The sequence below is a fragment of the Polypterus senegalus genome, chromosome 17, assembly GCF_016835505.1.
Source record: "Polypterus senegalus isolate Bchr_013 chromosome 17, ASM1683550v1, whole genome shotgun sequence".
NCBI classification, from domain to species: domain Eukaryota; kingdom Metazoa; phylum Chordata; class Cladistia; order Polypteriformes; family Polypteridae; genus Polypterus; species Polypterus senegalus.
In genome coordinates, this window is record NC_053170.1 from 8,359,316 (window position 1) to 8,374,759 (window position 15,444).

General features: G+C 43.8%; 1 protein-coding gene across 2 annotated transcripts in view; it reads right to left on the reverse strand.

Annotated features, from left to right (window-relative positions):
- LOC120517298 (ABI gene family member 3-like) overlaps positions 1–15,444 on the reverse strand; it is a 44,987-nt gene that overhangs the window by 18,026 nt on the left and 11,517 nt on the right. For both annotated transcript variants that reach the window (XM_039739506.1, XM_039739507.1), the window contains exon 2: positions 2,410–2,577. In XM_039739506.1, coding sequence (XP_039595440.1) covers positions 2,410–2,577 — 168 coding nt within the window. The remainder of the gene's footprint in view (positions 1–2,409; positions 2,578–15,444) is intronic.

The following is a 15,444-nucleotide window of genomic DNA, read 5'->3' on the forward strand; positions in this document are numbered from 1 at the left end:
TGGTCTCACAAAGCTTACTTAAAACAGCGGACATGAGCGCAAAGACAAAGTGCTGTCTAAAGGAGATGATGTGTTTGAATGCTTCAGTGACACCCACACACAGCATGAAATACACCTTCAAACTAAAGCGATCATTTACACCCATCAAAGTTGAGAGGTGTGTACTGTGTGTTTAGAATGGTAAATTGTCATGGATAGATTGAATAAGTGAAAGGCACTACATAAACAAGTTCACATGAACAGCCGTGGGAAACAAGGTAGACAGATGTGAAAGGCACTAAATAAAAGATAGAAATAAGGATGAAAGGCACTGTATAATAGATAGAGATATGGACGAAAGGTTAGAAGGTACTAAATAATAGATGTGAAAGGCACTATATGATGAATATATATATATATATATATCTTTCCAGGCAGAGGAGTAGCTCCACTGACAGACTGAGGAGATCGTTCCTCCCCCACACTATACGACTCTTCAATTCCACCCGGGGGAGTAAATGCTCTCATTATTTAATTTTCCCTTGGGATTAATAAAGTATCTATCTATCTATCTATCTATCTATCTATCTATCTATCTATCTATCTATCTATCTATCTATCTATCTATCTATATAATGGATGTAAAAGGCACTATATCACATACAAAAGATATGAAAGACACTATAAAAATGGAGGTATAGATGAAAGGCACTGCATGAGATGGATGGTTAAAAGGCAATAAATAATAGATATGAAAGACACTAGAGAGCAATAAAGATGAAAGGCACCATATGATTATTAGATAGATGTAAAATTTACTATATCACAACAGATATGAAAAACTCTATATAAAAGAAAGAGAAACAGATGAAAGGTACTATATAATGGATGGTCAAAATATATATGATAAATTATTAAATATATGAAAGGCAGTATATAATAAATATAGAGCTAGAAAGATTGAAGGTGGCATATAATAGATAGATATGAAAGGCACTGTATAATAGATAGATAGATAGATAGATAGATAGATAGATAGATAGATAGATAGATAGATAGATAGATAGATAGATAGATAGATAGATGTGAAAGGCTCTATATGATAGATATGAAATTCAATATATGCAAAAGGCACTATGTAAAAGACAGAGATAAAGATATTAATTAGACGGATGGTTAAAAGGCACTAAATAATAGATAGAGAGCTAGAAAGATGAAAGGCGTCATGTAATAGGTGTGAAAGGCTCTACGTGATAGAAAAATAGATATGAGATTCTCTATATGGGATACAATAGGTATGAAAGTCACTATATGAGAGACAGATGAAATGTGCGATATAAATACAGAGAGACAGACGTGAAAGGCGCCATATAAAGCCAATCAAAACACAGCACTCGTTAGACTCCGCCCTCTCAAATCTGACGGGTGAAAATGAGTTTTAGTTTCAAGGCGTCTTTCGGGATGCGTGCGCAGTCACTGAAATGTTTAAATACCCGCATAAAGAATTAAGCAACAAAACGCATTTTATGACACATTTCATTATTTACGCTCACGTGTTGCGTCTTTATTTATTTAGAAAGATTTCCCCAAACTCTTGAATCAAAGAATTGTAATGACGATGCTGATGATTTTTAAGGCTCATTGCGCCCGTCGCTTTTCCCCGCTGAGCGCCGCCCGCCCCCGTCGCCCCTTCCCACACAAAGCGCTCGGCTTTCCCCCGCAGCGACTGTCAGAATGCGTGACGCGCGGACTCCCCGGCTGACCCCGCGCCTATTCACGCCGTAGCTGCGCGCTGCTCCTCCACAAAGGCTCTTGGATGCCATCCCAGCTCTGAAAGCCCTTGGCCAGTTTAATACCCCGGTCACAGTGCCCAGAGCTCGCAGCGCAGTGGGGGGTTGGGGAGTAAACTCCCCGCATACATCGGTAAGACGAAACGCGGATTTACTGCTGGAAAGACACTTTGTGGCCTCTGGTCATCTGGGAAAAACGTTAAGGCAGGACGAAGCCCCCCTCAGCTGGGGTCTCAGACTGTTTCGAGCTCGTTGTCACCCGCTGTGTCCATATTGCGCTCCAGTGGGCAAAAGTGTTTATCTCTAATGGGCACATTAATTAGGCCCCTCTTGTTTTCAATGTGTTACAAAGCTCAAAGTAGCCCCTTACCCCCACCCGGCACTAAATTCCACCGCTCGCACGAAACCTGATTAACGGGACCCCCACAACGAGGGTCTCGTTCTGCTCAGTTGTTCAAGTCGCCTGTGTGTCGGATATGCAAGACAAAACGATTTGCTGCATGGGCAGGAATTAAGAAGAAGGCCAGCGTGCGGTCTCCAGTGAAATGTCCTCTTCCGAAACGGAACATTGACACCGGGGGTAGAGTGAGGTGAGACTCGGGGGGAAAAAGGAGGACATCAGTGACTGCGGGCCACTGACCTGGGAGAGCAGATTGACGGACGACTCGATGTGCCTCATATCGGCCGCCTGGGCGTCCAGTAGGGTCAGCACTTTACTGGCCAGGGTGCTGATCTGATAGGCCACGCTGGCCAGAGACTGAGTTGTGAAGGCCTTTGTCTCCTCCAGGGCCGCCTTCTTGTCATCAGACTGCAAGGAAGGGGAAAACAAGGAGAAAATCAATCAATCAATCAATTAATAAAGCAACGGCAAAAAAAAAAACAGTAACACATCACAACTTCACTTCCCAGCATGCTATTAAGAAACAAATGGGAGTTGTAGCCTTAGGGGAAACATGTTACCGAATAAACTCGCTGAGTTAAATAGGTGGGTGAAAGGCGCTATACAGTCATATGAAAAAGTATGGGAATCCCTCACAGCCTGCATAATAATTAACTCTCCTTTCAACAAATAAGGTAACAGTGGTATGTCTTTCATTTCCTAGGAACATCGGAGTACTGCGGTGTTTTCCGAACAAAGATTTTCATTGAAGCAGTATTTAGTTGTATGAAATGAAATCAAATGTGAAAAACTGGCTGTGCACAAATGTGGGTCCCCTTGTCATTGTGCTGATTTGAATGCCTGTCACTGCTCAATGCTGATTGGCTGGCTGAGCTCGTTAAGCCTTGAACTTCATAGACAGGAGTGTCCAATCATGAGTGGTCAAAGGTATTTAAGGTGGTCAATCGCAAGTTGTGCTTCCTTCCCTTTGACTCTCCTCTGAAGAGTGACAGACAGCATGGGATCCTCAAAGCAACTCTCCAAAGATCTGAAAACAAAGATTGTTGAGTCTCCTGGTTTAGGGGAAGGCTACAAAAAGCCATCTCAGAGGTTTAAACTGTCAGTTTCAACTGTAAGGAAATGGAAGACCACAGGCACAGTTACTGTTAAACCAACTCAAGTCTGGCAGGTCAAGAAGAATACAGGAGCGGCATATGAAGAGGCAGGATTGTGAGAATGGTGACAGACAACCCACAGATCACCTCCAAAGACCTGCGAGAACATCTCGCTGCAGATGGTGTATCTGTACATCGTTCTACAATTCAGTGCATCAGTATGGCAGGGTGATGAGGAAGAAGCCCTTTCTGCACTCACACCACAAACAGAGTCGCTTGTTGTATCAAATGCTCATTTAGACAAACCAGATTCATTTTGGAACAAAGTGCTTTGGACTGATGAGACAAAAATGAAGTTATTTGGTCAGAACAAAAAGTGCTTTGCATGGTGGAAGAAGAACACGGCATTCCAAGAAAAACACCTGCTACCTCCTGTCAAATTTGGTGGAGGTCCAATCATGCTGTCTGGCTGTGTGGCCAGTTCAGGGACTGGGGCCCTTGTTAAAGTTGAGGGTCGGATGAATTCAACCCAATATCAACAAATTCTTCAGGATAATGTTCAAGCATCAGTCACAAAGTTGAAGTTACGCAGGGGTTGGATATTCCAACAAGACAATGACCCAAAACACAGTTGGAAATCTACAAAGGCATTCATGCAGAGGGAGAAGTACAATGTTCTGGAATGGCCATCACAGTCCCCTGACTTGAATATCATCGAAAATCTATGGGATGATTTGAAGCAGGCTGTCCATCAAATTGAACTGAACTGGAGAGATTTTGTATGAAGAATGGTCAGAAATACCAACGTCCAGAATCCAGACATTCATCAGAGGCTATAGGAGGACAGCGTCTGGAGGCTCAAAGGAGCAAAAGGAGGCTCAACTAAGTATTGATGTCATATCTCTGTTGGGTGCCCACATTTATGCACCTGTCTAATTTTGTTATGATGCATATTTTTTGTTAATCCAATAAACTTAATGTCACTGCTGAAATCCTACTGTGTCCATAAGGCATGTCGATTATTAAAAGGAAGTTACTACTTTGAAAGCTCAGCCAATGAGAAACAAAAATACAAAGAATTAAGAGGGGTTCCCAAACTTTTTCTTACGACTGTATAACTTATCAGTGAAAGACACTATTATTATAACAGACATATTATAATAGGCATTGTATAATTGATAGATAGATGGATGGATGAAAGGCACTATACAACTTATCAATAAGATACTATTTTAAACTATTATGCTAATAAATAAATAGATAAAAAGGCACTTTATATTATATGGATGGATAAACACCACAGCATAATAAACAGATGGATTAAAGCCACTTTAAGATAGATATATAGTGACTTTCATCCATCCATCTGTTATACAATGCCATCAATCTATCTTTGTATTATAATGATAATGTTGTTCATTGATAAGTTATACAGTGCCTTTCCTCTCTATTATATCTCTATTATGTAATGCCTTTCTTCTGTATATCCATTATATAGTGCCTGTCATCTATCTAATGGATAGGCAGATGGAAGGCATTATATAATAGAGAGGAAAGGCACTGTATAACTTATCAATGAACGACATTATCATTATAATACAAAGATAGATTGATGGCATTGTATAACAGATGGATGGATGAAAGTCACTATATAGCTTATAGATAAAAGATATTATATAACACTGTTATAATAATTAAACATATAGATGAAAGGCACTATATAACGGATGGCTGAATGCCACAATATAATAGATAGATGGATTAAAGCCACTATCAGACAGATAGATGAAAGACACTATATAATAGACAGATGGATAGATGGAGGTGCAGCAATGTGCAGCACCCACCTGGATGACAGGACGGCAGCCATTTCTTGCGCCAGTCCACTCATCACACATTAGCTAGTAGGTGGTGTGGGGTGAGAGATATAGACAGTGGTGATTAGGGGGCCAGAATGGACAAGGTCTTGGTGGGCAATTTATCTAGGACATCGAGGGGTGCCTTACTCTTTTCAAAGGGATTGTTTCTGACCACAGAGAGTCGGGACCTCAGGTTTTAAGTCTCATCTGAAGGATGGTGTCATATTTACAGCACTGGGGCATTGGGGTCCACACACAGACCACAGGGTTAATCGCTGGCCTCACCCACACCTCCCATCCAAGCACTGGCCGGCCCCAGAAATGCTGAGCTTCATGTGGATGACCTGTTCTGAAGTGCAGCGTGGCACCACCTTTATCTTGAAACTTTGTGCCGTTGATGGGCCATCTCTTGATGCCCTTTCAATTTTTTATCTGCCTCACACATCACTGTTGTTATTTGCCAATTTCCTAAACCAGGCCTAAAAAAAAAAAGAGAGAAAAGGCATTTGCTCTCATTATTTTTTTTTTCAAGGCCAGCATTAGCGGCACCACAGATCTGCCAGTGCTGCTGAAATGGCATTTGTTCTGCGGGCAAAGCTACAAGGAGGCCCAGCGAGACGAGTCTCCTCTGTGGCTTCTGCTTTCACAATTAGTCATTTCTCCCCCTCCCCCTCCTCCTCCTCCTCGTCTTCTTCTTCTTCTGCTCTTTTCTTTGCACGTTTGGTCCGACCCCAAACCCCAAACCAAACCTGCAGCTTGTTTTAGCATCAACTCTTTGCAAACCCACGCTTGAACAGCAGGGGTGGATGGGTACTTAATTACATAACTGACCCAAAAACTGAAAACGACTCTTTAGTGGCCTAAAGAAGGTCACGCAGAAGAAGGAGAGAATTGCAAAGAAAATGGCAGGCAAGAGGCACGGACAGGCCTGAAAAAGTGAGACGTGAGCGTCAGTGGGCTTAGATCCCCAGGAGCCAAGTGACCCAAACTATTCTCTAACATTTCAGTAATTATTGACCGCCCTGATGCTGATCGTTCTGATCATAAAATATGTCATTATGATAGCAATTGATGAGAAGAATTCATCATTAATTGCAGAATTACGGTATTTGAGGGTTCCTCTAGAGCAGGGGTCGTCAATTCTGGTCCTGGAGGACCACCATGGCTGCAGGTTTTCATTCTAATCCTTTTCTTAATGAGTGACCTGCTTTTACTGCTAATTAATTCATTTGAACTCTTTCAAGGGTGATGTTGACTTTTGTCGAAATTCAGGGGTAGAGGACGGTAATCGGCTGTAAACTGCAACAAAACTCGCCGTTACGTTTTAGTTTGACTCTCTTTGCTTGAAGGAAAGTTACGTAGCTTTGCTGATTTGGTGCTCAACATGTTTGTGTAGCTGATGCACCTACAGCAGCATTCGCCAAGGAGGACCACCACTTATAATGACAAGACGTCATATTACGTCACTACTGCAGATGCCACCATCGCCCACCTCCTCTGCGAAAACAGAGAGGTGGCCAGCCTGCCGTGCATTCCTGCTGGTCATCGAGATGCAGAACAGGTGCCAACAGCAGCCACGGCACAAAGCAACAAGGCGTTGATTTATGTGTGAAACTAGTGCATTGTGTGCTTTTTCAGAAAACTGAGTTTTTTGGAAAAAATATTCAGCCCTCAAAGAGTTAATTGACTTGCTCTTGGAGACTCAGACCCCTTAATTGTTTTTTTTTTTTTCCGTAATTAGCAGCCAAACAATAATGAGATATAAAATGAACCAAAACAACTGGCGCCCATCATACAATATCTGAAAATAACGAAAGATGAAGGTCTCGGGAATGTCGATCTGCTCAGGTCCACAAAACACGTTTCATGTTTCTTCCACCTTAAAAATGAAGGCGCTTTCTAAATAAACAGGATTCTGAGAAATTAAGTCATGCATTAATTTCTAGTAGGATTGACTACTGCAATGCGGTGTTCACTGGATGTTATACAGCCTTCAGTTAATCCAAAATGCTGCTGCAAGAATTATTACAAGAAAATATGAACAATATGAATAACTCCAGTTCTTCAATCCTTACCCTGGCACCTGGTTAAGTTTAGGGCAGATTTCAAAATCCTTCTTTTAACGTATAAAGCATTAAATGGCCAAGGTCCAGCTTACTTGTCTGAACTTATCATGACATACAAACCTGAGCGCACATTAAGATCTCAAGATGCTGGTCTGCTTAAGATTCCAAGAATTAATAAAATAACAGGTGGAGGTCGAGCTTTTAGTTACAGGGCCCCTAAACTGTGGACTGGTCTGCCTGCTCCTATAAGAGATGCCCCTTTGGTCTCCTGGCTGAAGACTCACGACTTCAGTTTAGCACACCCTGACTAGAGCTGCTGATTAACTGGACAGACTGCATCTCTGTTGTCAGTCATTAGCACTAAAACACAAGTAACATGATAGTCAGAATTTGTTACTAACACTCACCTATTCTGTTTCTCTTCTTGGTACTCAAATGTGGCACTTGGTGCCACTGCCCACCTGCCAAGTTGTTTTGCCTGCCTAAGGTAAAGTCATCCCTGAGGATCGCAGGAATCGTGAGAAAGAGGGGTCTTTTCATTGGATTAGCTCTATTCCAGCCGTGGAATGGCCAAATGAGGACAGCAGCTTGATGGTTGAGGTCTCCAGGACTCTAAACAAATCCAAATCATATTATGGGATATCATCTACTGTTAAATTCTGCTCCGTACTTCTAAAATGGTTATTTTTATACTGTATTGAGGATTTGTTCTGTTCTGTGTATTGTATTGTATTGACCACCTTCTTTTTGACACCCACTGCACGCCCAACCTACCTGGAAAGGGGTCTCTCTTTGAACTGCCTTTCCTGAGGTTTCTTCCATTTTTTCCCTATAAGTGTTTTTTTGGGAGTTTTTCCTCGTCTTCTTAGAGAGTCAAGGCTGGGGGGCTGTCAAGAGGCAGTGCCTGTTAAAGCCCATTGCGGCACTTCTTGTGTGATTTTGGGTTCTACAAAAAATAAATTGTAATGTATTGTATTGTACTTGATCAGCGCTCTTAGAAAAGAGAAAATCCACAACGTCGGACACGTCTGCTATTTCACCACAAGAGTAGCAACAAGCCATGGAATTAAAGAACGAATTTAATTAATGACAAGAATCGGCGCCTCATTAAGCAGCTGGTTGGAGTGAAATTGGTTGGAGTTTGAGGCCCTGATGTAGTTGGTCTTCTGTCGGCTCCCTCACTTCACGTTTCATTTCTGTTTGGGTGCCATTTAAGGAAAGAAAAGAAGCAATTCAGAGGAACGATGGAGAAATTCAGGGGAACAAAATCTTTAAAAAGCAATTCAATTAAAACGAATTTACAAGAAGTTAATTAACTGCCGGGACCCAAACCCTTTGGCACTGAATCCAGGGGAACAGCCATGGGCTGCACACTATGTCCCCCGGAACGCCTGGTGGCAGCCCCCCTGGGTTGCGTTGGGGCCACAATCTTGGAACACCGGTGCTCAGTGCCAAAGAGGCGTCCTGGCCGTCCATCACACAGCACAAACAGGTCACTCAGTAAAAGAAGGATTAGAATGAAAACCAGCAGCCACAGTGGTCCTCCAGGACCAGACTTGGCGACCCCTGCACATCGTCATCTCATAACAGGCTTACGTTTTGAGTTTGGTATTTTTCTGCCCAGCCATTTTAGCTCAAGGGACTGTGACTCACAGACAGATGCACACCCATCATCAAGACATCGACATTTTCGGCATCAGGGGGCCCTAAAATGTCGAAATATGTCAAAAACCGGAGATCGTAATTTTTACAGAATCTAAAGCTTTCTCTTCTCCACCATAGATAATAGGTTATGGGTTGGAAAGCAAAAAATTAAAAAAAAACAAGTGAACAAACAGGGAGTACCAACAGGGACCCCCAGCTAATCAGCAGCTGAGGGTGGCACAGCACTTAGCATTGTCACATCCCTGCAGGAGGTGCTTGGATTGAATCCTGCTGGGTCTCCTAAGCGTGATGGGCTCAACACGTTCTCCTCAAGATCATCCCGGTTTTTCTTGACAGTTGTGTACTGTGAAACAGACATGAAGGGGCTGAATGTGGGGGTCCAGTGTGAGCGGCTGGCCTGTAAGATGGGCAAAACTGGTTGCTGATCAGTTTGGTGAAATTGTGGAAACATTTGTGAACTCTGCAAAAAGCACTAAAGTCTGAGCTGATGTTGAGGGTATCATAATGGTGCAGTGGTCTTTTAGGTGTCCCTGAGGGTAAGGGAAGTAACTGCCAACTATGCTGGACTGATTATGGTGGCCAAAACTGTGAGCCACTGTGCCACCGGGCCACCCTGAGATACAATTCATAGAATTAAATCTCAGAACAGCAAAATGTCTTGCAGACAGTGGCAGCAGGAGCAGGAAGCCTGAATTCACTGAGGTTTGGCCCCCACAGATTCTTCTAAAATAACAATTTGTGACCTCCTCTTTACCACTAAGCCCCAAACCCCAGACAATTACACCAAGACAGTCCCGGGTACAATTAAATGCTTTTTTATTCTTCTCAATGCCTTTTTTTCCAGCATTCAAGGCCCATCTTACAATCACCAATGAAGTCTCCTTACGCTCCACCAGCTGAGTTTTGCCCTCTGCCTCCCGACTCTGAATCGCCCCTTGAAGTGAGATGGCTTCCTTTTATGACAGACCCCCCCCCCTAGAGAGCCTCCGCCTCGCATAACAGAAGCATTCCAAACCAGCACCCCCGGACCCCGACAGCATCACCCTTCAAAACTGCAAGTCCCGGGGGGAACCTTGCAGGTGTCCAGGAATGGGGCAAAAACCAGAGGAGCACGGCCCCCCTCTCATACTGGACTGTTCAGAATCCCCCAATCCATCCATTATTCTTTCATCCCAACTGGGATGGGGAGCAATAACTATCATGAGTGTACAAAATCCAGGGGTGTATGTAAAATAGACAAGAATCCTGGGAAAATAAGTATAAAGTTGTTAAAAGGGTGTCATTGCTCAGTAGAATGTGTGTGGTTAAGCTTTGGATAAAATAACCAGAGTGTACAACGCGTTCCAAATTATTATGCAAATTATATTTTTCTCTGATTTTCCTAAATAGTCGATGCAAGTGGAAGTCAGCATAATTTTTGAGTCATCAACCATTAGAGTATAATTTGAATGTTACCGAACAAACCTCCTAACGATAACGGTATTTTTTTCAAAAATAAAAAACTTAAAATGCACTGTTCCAAATTATTACGCACAACAGAGTTTTAGAACAATTTATAGGTTGTAAAGAACTGAAAATGGTCGTTTTGTTGAATTTGCAGCATTAGGAGGTCATATCTACTGAAATCAAAAGCTATTTCAATCCAAAACTTCTTAACAGGTTAAGTTCCATATTAACATAGGACCCTTTATTTGATAGCAGCTTCACAATTCTTGCATCCATTGAACTTGTGAGTTTTCGGAGAGTTTCTGCTTGAATTTCTTTGCAGCATGTCAGAATCGCCTCCCAGAGCTGTTGTTTGGATGTAAGGTGCCTGCCACCCTCATAGATCTTTTGCTTGAGGTGCTCCAGAGGTTCTCAATAGGACTGAGGTCAGGGGAGGATGGGGGCCACACCATGAGTTTCTCTCCGTTTATGCCGATAGCAGCTAATGATGCAGAGGTATTTATTCCTTGCAGCATGAGATGGTGCATTGTCATGTATGAAGATGATTTTGTTACGGAAAGCATGGTTCTTCTTTTTGTACCGTGGAAGAAAGTGGTCAGTCAGAAACTCCACATGCTTTTCAGAGGTCATTTTCACACCTTCAGGTACCCTAAAGGGGCCGACCAGCTCTCTCCCCAGGATTCTGGCCCAAAACATGACTCCGCCACCTCCTTGCTTGTTGGGACATGGTGGCCGTCCACCAACCATCCACCACTCCATCCATCTGGACTATCCAGGGTTGTACGGCACTCATCTGTAAACAAGACTGTTTGAAAATTAGTCTTCATGTAGTTCTGGGCCCACTGCAGCCATTTCTGCTTGAGAGCATTGGGTAGGGGTGGCTGAATAGAAGGTTTATGCATAACTGCAATCCTCTGGAGCATCCTGGTCCTTGATGTTCGCGGGACTCCAGAGGCACCAGCAGCTTCAAATACCAGTTTGCTGCTTTGTAATGGCATTTTAGCAGCTGCTCTCTTAATCCGATGTATTTGTCTGGCAGAAACCTTCCTCGTTTTGCCTTTATCTGCACGAAGCCGTGTGTGCTCTGAGTCAGCCACAGATCTTTTAACAGTACGATGATCACGCTTAAGTTTTCATGAAATATCTAAGGTTTTCAAACCTTGTCCAAGGAATTCAACTATTTCACGCTTTTCGGCAGCAGAGAGATCCTTTATCTTTCCCTTATTGCTTAAAAATGGTGGTCTGCTTAAAAATGTGGAACATCCTTCTTTAGTAGTTTCTCCTTTAATTGGGCTCACCTGGCAAACTGATTATCACAGGTGTCCAAGATTGATTACAGTGATCAAAAAGGCCCTGAGACACAATACCATCCATGAGTTTAATTGAAAAACAAAATATTTAATCTTTATCACACTTAAATACCATTTGCATAATAATCTGGAACGCGGTGTAGATGCTTGTAAGAATATGTGAAATGGAGGCTTGGGACTTTAAGATGACCCTGTTTCAAAAGTCACTGGGGGTCTGCTGGAGCAAACCCTGGACAGGGCGCCAGTCCATCCAGGACCGGTGCCACCATTAAGGCAACGTAGGCATTTGCCTAGGGCGCAGATCATCGGAGGAGGTTGTTCAGGGGGATAAAGTCCAGTCCAGCCCAGCCCAGTCCAGCCGCACAGATTGACTACCAAACATTCGGTTTGGCACACTATTAAGCTTGGCAAGGGGGCACAAAATAATCAAGCACTGGCACTGAGTCCATCAGTGGGTGTTTCAAAAGTAACTTAGAAGTTAAAGTGCCTTTCATGGACACCTTTGACACCACAAAACAGAAGGAGTTCCTTGCAAATGAAGCTGCGTCTTTGGACTTTCTAATATGTGGACAAAACAGAAACCTTTTAATGTCTAGTAGGTGACCCAGAAGATGAAGGTAACCTGAACTGAGCCTGTGTGATGGTGTGCGGTGAGAGTCCTTGGAAAATTAGGAACCCATTGGGATTTCACAAATCTGTTATCGTCCATCAGTCCATCCATTTTTCTTAACCTGCTTATCCCGGGCATGGTGATGGGGCAGCTGGAGCCTCTCCCAGTGATCATCAGACTCAAGTAAGGGTGACTTATGGAGCCCGTTAAATAAATGAGAGGTTCTTTCTGGTACCATCATGTGGATTAGTCTTTAATGAGCCAAAAATGGCTTCCCTGTGGCATTGCTCTGAAGAAGCACTCTGGCACCTTCACTTTTAAACGTGGACCTCGAAAGCAAATGAAGGCTCTGCCACTCGCTATGCCAACTTTCACGATGGGTTTCCTGCCAACACTAACACACCACATCTACAACAGTTCAGAAGTTAGGACCGGCCACAGTGACAGATTTATGGCATAATCGTGAGCCACCAGCTCAAGTGGCACTGAAGATGTCCTCTTGTGTTAAAGCTGGTACACTCTTCAAAATCCTGCTTCTCTGGCACTTTACGGTTCTTTACTGGCTCCTCGTAGCTCCATTGCCATTTCATTATGAGACAAGATGTTTCCATATGAAGTTGGTTCTTTTTGTTTTGAATTTTCTAATATGTGGAGAGAAAAACTGAGATCTTTAATGTAGGGTGGGCTGCAGGACACAAACAGATGAAGCAAACCTGAAGTCGGCCTGTGGTTTTATATGCAGCGAGGGTCCTTTTCAGATCAGAAGCCGTTATCATCTAGTCACGGTTACTTATGGAGTGTGACACTGATATAAATAAATGACATCTCCATCTGGACCATTCATGTGGAAGTCGGAAGTGATTTCTCTGTGGCATCAAGAGGTCATTGAAGGCCTGGATGTTGGTTTTTAGGGGAACTGATAGGAACGTTTTGATTTACTTCTTCCAAGGGTCACTTATTACATTTTTGTTAATTAAACAGTTTTGTAACAATGAGTTGAATTTAAAAGTAAAAACAATAACAGAATGCAACTCCATGCGTTAGTAGATGACATTAAATCTGCACTTTATCAATGGAGTTAAAAATGGAGCTCAAAGAGGCCTGGGGCGGCTCAGACACACACACTGCCAAAAAAGCCAGCAACAATCTAATGCATTAACTGTTTATCTGCCCAGTAAAAAAAAAACTATAATGCAATAAACAGTTAGAATTATAATATTGACGGCATGGTGGCGCAGTGGGTAGCACTGCTGCCTCGCAGTTAGAAGACCCGGGTTCGCTTCCTGGGTCCTCCCTGCGTGGAGTTTGCATGTTCTCCCCATGTCTGCGTGGGTTTCCTCCCACTGTCCAAAGACATGCTGGTTAGGTGCATTGGCGGTCCTAAATTGTGTGTGTGTGCCCTGCAGTGGACTGGTGCCCTGCCCGAGGTTTGTTTCCTGCCTTGTGCCCTGTGTTGGCTGGGACTGGCTCCAGCAGACCCCCGTGACCCTGTAGTTAGGATATAGCGGGTTAGATAATGGATGGATGGAATTATGATATTAAATAGATCAATACATCCACATTTACATTTAAACAATTCATTGTCTGAGTGGGCCGAACTGTTTTATGTCCTGTACATATTTGGACGGTGATACAGTTTTTATCAAGTGATGTGACAATGACGTCGACTGATGTGTGTTAGTGGCGGAGGGTCTGTGACTTACTGTCGTTCAGTTGTCTTAAACATCATGTTTTACAAAATGACCAATACTAGCATATAACCTCAGTATCAAAATTACTATAAAAGGAGAAAAGGAACTGCAATAAGTTCCCCATCTAGCTATAAATAAGAGTTAAAACAGTAATTAACTTAAATGATATAAAAAAGTGAGAACTTAAAAGGAAGTGATTTTTTGCATGACAGGAATATGAGTGATACACGGAGAGCAAGAAGATCAGGGGCTCGCCGCAAGTGTTTGTGTACATCTGAGACTGAAAGACCAGGGGTTGAGTGAGAGAGATCAGGGGCTTAAGCACTGGGTGACCCCCTCGCGGCACAATATACCCCACTACCAATATGAACAACAGCAAATGGCGCCCCAAATGTGGTCAAGAAACACAACTCTAGACGTCCAGAAACGGCTCATAAAAAGGCTCATAACAACGTGCCTTGTACCCCGTACTCTTGGAGCACACCCCACAGGATGCTTTGAGGGACAGAGTCGAATGCCTTCTCCAAATCCACAAAACACATGTGGACTGGTTGGGCAAACTCCCAAGCCCCCCCCAGGATCCTGGCCAAGGTGTAGAGCTGGTCCAATGTTCCACAGCTGGGATGGAATCTGCATTGATCCTCTTGAATCCGAGATTCGATCATCGACCGAACTCTCTTCTCCAGCACCCCTGAATAGACCTTACCGGGGAGGCTGAGGAGTGTGATCCCACTATAGTTGGAGCACATCCTCCGGTCACCCTTCTTAAAAAGGGGGACCACCAGCCCGGTTTGCCAATCCAGAGGCACTGCCCCCGATGTCCATGCGATGTTGCAGAGACGTGTCAACCAGGACAGCCCCACAACATCCAGAACATTTAGGGACCCAGGATGAACCTCATCCACCCCAGGAGCCCCACCACCTCAAAGCTTTTTAACTACCTCGGCAACCTCGGCTCCTGTCATGGACGGGCATGGAGTCCTCCAGCTCTGCTTCCTCTAAGGAAGACATGCTGGTGGGATTGAGAAGATTCTCAAAGTATTCCTTCCACCGGTCAATAACGTCTGCAGTTGAAGTCAGCTGGGCCCCATCCTCACTGTACATAGTGTTGGTGGAGCACCGCTTTCCCCTCCTGAGGCGCCTGACGGTTTTCCAGAACCTTCTCAGTGCCGACCGAAAGTCGTTTTCCATGGCTTCCCCAAACCCCTCCCATGCCCAAGTTTTTGCCTTTGCAAGAGCCAATGCCTCCACCTGCTTGGCCCGCCGGTACCCTCAGCTAAGTCTGAAGTCCCACTGGTCAACCAGACCCAATAGGACTATTTCTTCAGCTTGATGGCCTCTCGAACCTTAGGTGTCCACATACAGGTTCATGGATTGCCACCACAACCTTGCGGCCACAGCTCCATTCTGCTGCTTCGAGAATGGAGGCTCGGAACATGGCCCATTCAGACTCAATGTCCTTCACCTCCCTCGGACGCTAAAGTACTTGCAGCCTGTCATGATTCAGTGCTGTTTACCTGGGTGTCCGCTCTGC